Source organism: Vombatus ursinus, unplaced genomic scaffold (assembly GCF_900497805.2).
Source record: "Vombatus ursinus unplaced genomic scaffold, bare-nosed wombat genome assembly UNPS02013950.1, whole genome shotgun sequence".
Lineage (NCBI taxonomy): Eukaryota > Metazoa > Chordata > Mammalia > Diprotodontia > Vombatidae > Vombatus > Vombatus ursinus.
In genome coordinates, this window is record NW_020953728.1 from 855765 (window position 1) to 865740 (window position 9976).

The window sequence follows — 9976 nt, forward strand, 5'->3', positions numbered from 1 at the left end:
TGAGAGAGGATTATACTAGGAGAAGGAGAAAGGGAAAGGTAGAATGGGGTAAATTATCTCACAAAAAAAAAAACAAAAAAAAGGCTCTTACAGTGGAGGGGAAATGGGGGAAGGTGAGAGGGAATGAGTGAATCTTATTCTCATAGGATTTGACTTAAGGAGAGAATAACATAAACACTCAATTGGGTATGGAAATCTGTCTTACCCTACAGGAAAATAGGAGGGGAAGGGGACAAGAGAGTAGAGGGATGATAGAGAGGAGGGCAGATTGGGAAAGGGGGTAATCAGAAGCAAATACTTATGAGGAGGGACAGGGTCAAAAGAAAGAATAGAATAAATGGGGGGGGCGGGATAGGATTAAGGGAAATAGAGTTAGGTTTTTACAGCATGTCTACTATGGAAGTGTTTTGCATAACTGCACATGTATAGCTTGCCTTTTCACTGAGTGTGGGTGGGGAGGGAGGAAGGGAGAAAATTTAGAACCCAAAGTTTTAAAAACACATGTTTTTAAAAAATGTTTTTACATGCTACTGGGAAATAAGAAATACAGGAAATGGGGTACAGAAATCGATCCTGCCCTACAGGAAAATAGAAGGGGAAGCGGGGGAGAGATAGCAGGGAAAGTAGACTAGGGGAAGGGGTATTCAGAATGCATGCCATCTTGGGGTGGGGGGAGGGGCGAGATGGGGTGAAAATTTGGAACTCAATATCTTATGGAAGTAAATGTTGAAAACTAAAAATTAAAATTAAAAACAAAAAAAAAATCCCCAGGACCAAAATGATTCACAAGTGAATTCCACCAAATATTTGAAAACAGTATCCTACCAAATTCCTTTTGCAACACAAATGTGATGTTCATACCTAAACTTGAAAGAGCAAAAATAGAGAAGGAAAACAAGACCAATTTCCCCAATGAATATTGTTGCAAAAATTTTATATAAAATATTAGAAAAAAGATTACAGTAGTATGTCATAAAGACCATTAAAAGGAGATTTATACCACGAATGCAGGCCTGGTTTAATATTAGGGAAATTATTAACATAATTGACTATATTAATAAAAAGCCAACAAAAATTCTATGATTATTTTGACACATGGAGAAAATAATTTTGACAAAATACAATACTCCTTCTTATTAAAAACAGCAAAAATTAGAGTAATAAATGGAGCTTTCCTTAACATGATAAGTAGTATCTATCTAAAAACCATCAGCAAGAGTTATCTGTAGCGGAAATAAACTGGAAACCTTTCCAAGAAGATCAGGGTGAATCCAGCATGTCTGTTGTCACCACTATTATTCAATATTTTCCTAGAAATGCTACCTGTAAGACAAGAAAAAGAAATTGAAGGAATAAAAATAGGCAATGAGGAAACAAAATTATCACTCTTTGCAGATCATATGATGGTATACTTAAAGAATCCTACAGAATCAACCCACACACTAATAGAAATAATCAACAACTTTAGCAAAATAAAACAAACTCACATAAATCATTAGCATTTCTATATATTACCAATAAGGTCCAGCAGCAAGAGATAGAGAAATTCCATTTAAACTAACTGCAAACAATATAAAATACTTGGGAGCCTACCTACCAAAGCAAAACCAGAAACAATATGAATATAATTACAAAGCACTTCCCACAAATAAAGTCAAATCTAAACAATTGGAGAAATATTAATTGCTCATGGGTAGGTTGAGTCAATGCAATAAATATAACAATGCTACCAAAATTACTTATTCAATGTCATACCAATCAAATTACCAAAAATTATTTTATGGAATTGGAAAAAATTATAACAAAATTCATCTGGAAGAACACAAGGTCAAGAATATTTAGGGAATCAGTGAAAAAACTGTAAAAGGGAGATAGCTTAGCAGTACCTGATCTCAAACTGTATTACAAAGTAGTAATCATCAAAACAATCTAGTCCTGGCTAAAAATAGAGTGGTAGATCAATGGAATAGATTAGATTCACAATACTAAGTAGTAAATGGCCATAGTAATCTAGTGTTTAACAAACTCCAGAGACATAAGATTTTGAAAAAGAAATTATTTGACAAAAATTGTTGGAGAAACTGGAAAACAGTTTGGCAGAAACTAGTATAAACCAACATCTTACAACATCTCACACTGTATACCATGTTATGGTCAAAATAAGTACATGAGTTAGAAAAATGTGATATCATAAGCAAATTTGGGGAGCATGGAATAGTTTACCTGTCAGATCTGTGGATAAGGAAAGAATTTATGACCAAAGAAGAGATAGACAGCATTACAAGATGTAATGAATCATTCAGATTATATAAAATTAAAAACATTTTGCACAAACAAAACAACGCAGCCAAGATTAGAAGGAAAGCAGGAAATTAGGGATAAATTTTCACAAGAAGTTTCTCTGATAAAGGCCTCATTTCTCAAAAATATTGTCAAATTTGTTAGAATACAAGTCATTCCCTAACTGATAAATAATCAAAGGATATGAACAGGTAGTTTTCAGATGAAATAATCAAAGCTATCCATAGTCATATGAAAAAATGCTCTAAATCGCCATTGATGAGAGAAATGCAAATTACAAGTCTGAGATGCCACTTCACACCTGTCAGATTGGTTAATGTGAAAGAAAAGGAAATGACAAATGTTGGAGGAGATAGGTGTGAGGTGGTATCTCAGAGCTGTTTTGATTTGCATTTCTCTAAAAAATAGTGATTTAGATAGAGGATTTTTCGTATAACTATAGATAGCTTTGATTCTTTTGTGTGAAAACTGCCTGTTCATATCCTTTGACCATTTATCAATTGGAGAATGACTTGTATTCTTATAAATTTGACTTATTTCTCTATATATTTGAGAAATGGGGCTTTTATCAGAGACATTTGCTGTAAAAACAGTTTCCCAGTTTTCTACTTTCCTTCTAATTTTGGTGCATTGGTTTTATTTGTGCAAAACCTTTTTAGTTTAATATAATCAAAATGATCCATTTTACATCTCATAATGCCCTTTATATCTTGTTTGGTCATAAATCTTTCCCTTCTTAATAGATCTTACAGGTAAATTATCCCATGCTGTCCTAGTTTGCTTATGATATCAACCTTCACATCTAAATCATGTACACATTTTGACCTTATCTTGATGTATGGTGTAAGACACTGGGCTGTATCTAGTTTCTGCCATACAGTTTTCCAGTTTTCCCAGTAGCTTTTGTCAAATAGTCAGTTATTGTTCCAAAAGCTGGACTCTTTGGGTTTTTCAAATACTAGATTACTATGGTCATTTACTATTCTGTTTTGTGTACCTAATTTTTTCATTGATCTATCACTCTATTACTCAGCCCAGCACAAGATAATTTTGAAGACTACCACTTTATAATATAGTTTGAAATCTGCTATGGCTAGGCCACCTTCTTTTGCATTTTTTTTTCATTAATTCCCTTGATATTCTTGATTTTTTGTTCTTCCAGATGAATTTTGTTATTGTTTTTACTAGCTCTATAAGATAATTTTAGTAGTGTGATTGGTATGGCACTGAATAAGTAAATTAATTTAGGTAACATTGTCATTTTTATTATGGTGGCACAGCGTACCCATGAGCAGTTGATGTTTTTCAATTGTTTAGATCTTACTTTATTTGTGTGAACTTGAGTTTGTTTTGGCAGGTAGACTCTCATGTATTATATACTGTCTGCAGCTATTTTAAATGGAATTTCTTTTTCTATCTCTTGCTGCTGGGCTTTGTTGGTAATAAACTCAAAAATGTTTAAAATGAAGGTTAGAATTTTTTGTTTACATGAAATTGAGAAAAAATAAAGATTAAATGTAAAAAAGAAAAAAAATTGAAAAAAAATTCAATCTATGCTCCATGTTCAGTTCTCTCTCTGGTGGTGAATAACATTTTTCATCATGAGCCCTATGGAATTGTCATGGATCATCATATTGATCAGAGTAGCTTAGTGCTTCACAGTTGATTATTATTGCATTATTGCCATTACTGTGTACAGTGTTCTCCTAGTGCTAGTGCTCACTTCACTTTTTCTGAATTCATGTAAGTCTTCCTAGGTTTTTTCTGAAACCATCCCCTTCATCATTTCTGACAGCACAATAGTATTCCATCACAATAATACACCACAACTCATTTATTCATTCCCCAATGGATGGGCATTTCCTCAGTTTCCAATTCTTTGCCTCCACAAAAAGAGTATTATAAATACTTTTGTATAAATGGGACCTTTTCCATTTTATTTTATCTCTTTGGAATATGGACCTAATAGTGTGATATGCACAGGTTTACAGCCCCCTGGGCATAGTTCCAAATTGTTCTCCAAGATGGTTAGGCTAGTTCACAGTTCCATGAACATTTCATTAGTGTACCCATTTTCCCACATCCTCTCTAGCATTTGTCATTTTCTTTTTCTGTTATGTTAGCCAACCTAGTGAGTGTGAGGTGGTGCTTCAGAATTGTTTTAATTTGCATTTCTCTATTAATTATTCAGAGCATTTTATTTGCTTATTGACTTTTGATTTCCTCTATAAATTGCCTGTTCATATCTTTCAGCCATTTATCAATTGCTGAATAGCTTTTAATTCTTATAAATATAGCTCAGTTCCCTATATATTTGAGAAATGACACCTTTATCAAAGAAATTTGCTGTAAATATTTTCCCTTGTGTTGTCTTTTCCTTCTCATTTTGGCCACATTGGTTTGTTAGTGCAAAACCTTTTTAATTTATGTAATCAAAATTATCCATTTTGCTTCCCATAATTCTCTCTCTCTTATATGATCATGAACTCTTTTTTATCCATTGAAATGACAGATAATTTTTGCACGCTCTTCTAATTTGCTTATGATATTACCTTTTATGTCTAAATCATACACCTATTTTGACTTTATCTTGGTATATTTTGTGTTGGTGATCTATGCCTAGTTTCTGCCAGAATGCTTTCCAGTTTTCTTTGCAGTTTTTGTTGAATACTGAATTCTAGCCTCAGTAGCTTGGGTCATTGGGGTTATCAAACACTAGGTTACTGTGGTCATTTACTTCAGCATATTGTATACCTAATCTATTGTATTGGTCCAACATTCTATTTCTTATCTGTTACTAAACTGTTTTGATGGTTATTGCTTTGCAGTATAGCTTGAGATCTGGCACTGAGCCTATACTCCCACCAAACAAGAATAAGAAAAAATTCCACATATACTCCAAAATACTTATAGCTGCACTTTTAGTGACAGCTAAGAATTAGAAACAAAGTGGATGCCCATTAAATGGGGAATGCCTAAATAAATTGTAGCACATTAATGTAATGCAATATGGTATGGCAGTACCTGAATATGCTATTAGAAAGTCTGTATATGATGAATATAGAGAAGCATGGAAACATCTCTATGAACTTACGTAGAGTGAAGAAAGCAGAGCCAAGAATACGATACACAGTAACTACAACAATGTAAATGGAAACAATGACACACCAAAAACATCAAAAGTAAATATGACAAAATCATAAAGACCAAGTGGGTCATAAATAAAGAGTTAAGAGAAGACACCCCCAAGTTAACTCTTTGTGGAGGATAGATTTCCATAGGTGTTATGCATTATACATATTTTGGGGGCTTTTTTAGTGTATTGACCAGTTTTTCTAATCTTTTTCTCCTCCCTAAAAATATTATTTATCTTATGGGATGGCTCTCTGAGGGGTAGGCAGAGGGATAAAATAAAAATAATAAAATAAAAAAGTTCTACAGGTTATATTGCTTCTTTCTCAGAGATGACTTAAGGGATCTTGAAAAGTTTCGAACTGTTAAAATATTTCATTTTATTTGTACTTATCATCACAGTTCATCACTTTTACTAATTGTTACTGGCCAAGGACAAAAATTGCTAACTCAGAAGTGACTACATGCAGGTAATATAGAAATTGATACAAGCAATCAGTTAGCAACCATTTGTTAAGTATTACTCTCATCTGTCTAATTTTTAGGTTTTTTCCTATATAAAAGATTCTCCTTAACACCCACTTCAAGCCTGAATCAGGAGGTCGCTTTTTTCTGTCAAACTTCATAATGAGCAATTTTCTTTCCATAGTAACCACTTTGAGTATGTTTATAAAATATAAGACTAATCCAAAATAGTAATATATGCCTTACTTATATGTTGCTACTTGTATATTCTGTATTATGATGTATATGTACCAAATGTCACTTCAAATTACAAGTTCCTCAAGGTCCATGTTGTATGTATAGGTACTATCCATCAAATATCATATTTGAGGTGAAACATTGATATTAAAGAATAATAAAATCTAGCTAACTGTATTCCTGAATTTTGTCATGCTATTTGAATTTTCTATCTTTCAGTTACCTGGACGGGCTACTAGTTTTGATAGTCAAGGATCCTGCTCATCTCCCAAAAAAACAACTTCCACCCCTTAGTATCTTCAAAATAAAGTTAACATTGTCAGCACCCAAGAGCATATCTTCATCAAATCCACAAAAACAGATAGTTTGGCTTCCTCATCTGAACTATATACAGAGTTTTATATTAAATTAATGTTGTTTCTCTTTCTATTTTGTGTTTATCTTGCTGATTATAATAATTTAATATTTCAGAGAGATAGGAGAAACGTTTCCTCCTTATTATGCCTGTTACATTATTATTATTATTGTCAAATACTCTATTTGTCTGAGTTGTATTTCTAGAAGTCATCTTTTATATAAGTATGTACATCAAATGCAAATAATTCTCATTTAGTAAAATACATAACTAATACTGTTATTGTGAAAAGTAGCATAACAGTTGTATGTCTATAGTTTCTAGATTCTGTAATTATGTGGACAATTCCACCTCAGTAAACTTGGGAAAGTTACTTAAACTTCCTAATAGGATTATATTTCCCTGTCCTTAAGTTGAGAAAATTATTTATTACAGTTCTTTCTACCTCTGATGTCCTATGTTTTTATTTTGTACCTTTTTCACTAATAAATAATGGAAGTTTGGAGTTTATTGTAAAATTCTCAATATAGCTATCATCCCCCTCTGCAGTAATCTTGAGGTTATTTTTCTGTCATTATACTAGATATTTCATCCATTCTATAGAAGCTTTTTATCTCTTGTGAAAATTTTGGTGTTTTTGCAGCCAGAAAGTTTTTAACTTCAATATTATACTTTAGTAAGAAGAAGAAAGAAAATTATTTGAAGATATTTTTAAAACTATATCTTGAATATAAATTTAAGATCTAATCAGTAGCTAGAAAATGGAGTTTTCTTTAACTAAATTAGCCCATCTAGTTAGCACTTATTTATATTAGCCTATTTCCTTTAATTAACTATTTGAACAAGGATTAACATTTTTGGAGATTAATGAAATCACTTTTTAAATCACTCTTGCAAAGTTCTCATTGAATTTAGTGTGAATTTTCTGTAATATGGCTATATGTGTGTGTGTGTGTGTGTGTGTGTGTATAGTATATACACATATATAGTAGGATATACTGTCAGAACAAAAGTCTCACAATGCTATCAGTACCCTTTTTTTCTATGTGTGTAAACAATGACAGTAACTTTCAATACCAATCATGAAATAAACTATGGAATTATGTATTTTCTTCTTTTTAGTGAAGAAAGTAACTTTTGAAATGTATTATAAAAATAGAACAATGCAACTACAAAATCAGTTTTTTAAGAAGAATAACAATACAGGCCCCAGATCTATAGTCCTTTCATGATGGTTATTTTACTTACGTGATGAACATGAATTTGGCTACCAGTGATATGCAATGTTTATTTGATATCTGGGGCCTAATAGGAGGTAACTGATGGTGCTCTTACCTTATTTTGCACTCATATGATATTTGATGATCAGCACAAATATTGGAAAAAGAAACAAATAGTAAGAAAACACATGAGGAAAAAAATGATTCAACTAACTAATGTAAGTTAGAAGGACTGAGTCTTAATGATAAAATAATCATTTTAGAAAAATAATTTTAGTTAGGCAACAAAAGCTTTGTTCTTGGGATAAACCAAATTCAAATATCTCTTTCCTTACAGAAATGCTTTTTTCAGATATATCTGCAGTTCATAACCTAAAAGTAAATAATCAGTATTTCCAACGTTTACATTTGCAAGGAAACCTAAAATCTTTTTCTTGGAAGTTTAGCCTTTTAGTTGCCCATTCTTTTTCTATCACTGTTTCTATTTTTATTCAATTTCTCTAGCATCTAGAAAATATATTCAATTCAACTTAGATTTATGAAGTACATATTTTGTGCAAGACACTATGTTAGATATATTAGGTACGAAAGACAAATAATAATTGTTGGTGTGACCAGTTTTTGCCATTAGCAGGCACTCAGGAGACAATAGAAAATAAACAATTTCTGTTCCTGTTTCCTAGTATTAAACAACAATAGCAATTCTAGGCTAGTCAGTATGCAAAGGTTAATTCTTTCTAGAATGAGTTTGACCTAAGATGATTAGAGAGAAGAGGAGAAAAAGATAGAGAGGAAGAAATGAACAATATTTTGAGAAAAACTCATATTTTGGGAGACAATGAGGAAGACAAATAATATTTTAATTTAGAAACATAATAGTGCCATTATATAATGACACCACCTTAAATATGTGTGTATGTATATATGTATGTACACATTCCCTATCTATAATCAGTTTTTCCATTTGAAGGGAAAGTTAGGATTGCAGAGGCTCAAATTAAGATTTGAAGTCAGGTTATTTCCTCAACATGAATAAAAAATGGATGTAGAATGTAAAGAATAGCATTAGATCCATCATATATACATATTATATATATAATACACATATGTATGTAAATATATGTCATATACATACTATACGTAATATACATATGTGTGTACATATATATATGTCATAGCTATATTGATTATACATACCTAATTTCAGGGAGTGTATTTATCTGCATACTTCTCAAATCTAAGACAAGACTGAAGAAGGAAAAAGGCACATGATTAGTATGAAAAGACGTTGTTACAGGCACAGCCAAGATAGTAGAGTAAAGGTAGGCACTCACCTGAGCTCTCCCCCAAACCCCTCTAAATACCTTTTAAAAATGACTCTAAGCAAATTCTAGAGCAGCAGAAGCCACAAAAAGATACAGTGAAACAAATTTCTAGCCCAAAACAGCTTAGAAGGTCAGTAGGAAAGGTGTGTCACACCTGTGTGAGAGAGGAGTACAATCCAGCACAAGCCATGTCAGCACAGCCCCAGCCCCAGCAAACCAAGAGCAGGCCTTGGGAGTGACTGAATCAGCAGTGGCGGTGGCAGTGGTAGTGGCTGCCTGTGGAGCTCTCAACACACAATCTGTAAGGGGGTCAAACAACTGGTCAGAAGGAGATTACAGGAGTCTCTTGGCTAGCACTGAGGCAGGACTCTGTTTCTTTATCCATACTCAGGTACAGGTCACAGTCCTGGGTGGTAGTTCCAGGGTGAGGAGGAGCACTAACATAGCAGAGCTTGCAGCCATAATGAAGAGGGGACCCTCCTCACTATTTCAGGGTGGAAAAGGGTGCTTGTGATCACTCACAGTTCAGGGGAGTAGTAAACACCTCTCCTTAGATTGGTGGAAACACTTCCACCTTGGAAGAAAACTTACAGGTCCCTAGAAGTGTCTCTGAAAATAGCTGTAGAAAACCCTTAAAGTTTAGGACAGCATGGCCTCCACCCTGGAAGCAGAGCCCTACTTTAATAAACAGTTAAAAGTCAAGTAATAGACTGGAGAAATGAGCAAACAACAGAAAAAAAAAAAAAACAACTCTGACTACAGGAAGTTAATATGATGACAAGGAAGATCAAAACACATACTCAGAAGAAGACAATACAGTCAATGCGCCTACATCCAAAAAAGCCTCCCAGAAAACTAGGTATTGGTCTCAGGCCATGGAAGAGCTCAAAAAGGATTTTTAAAATCAAGTAAGAGAGATAGAGAAAAAATTGGGAAGAGAA

At 33.1% G+C, this 9976-nt stretch overlaps 1 protein-coding gene across 1 annotated transcript in view; it reads left to right on the forward strand.

Moving 5' to 3' along the window:
- SYT10 (synaptotagmin 10) overlaps positions 1-6429 on the forward strand; it is a 99106-nt gene extending 92677 nt beyond the window's left edge. The window contains exon 7 of the mRNA XM_027858986.1: positions 6355-6429. Within this exon, the coding sequence (XP_027714787.1) occupies positions 6355-6429 (75 nt within the window). The remainder of the gene's footprint in view (positions 1-6354) is intronic.
- The last annotated feature ends 3547 nt before the right edge of the window (positions 6430-9976 follow it).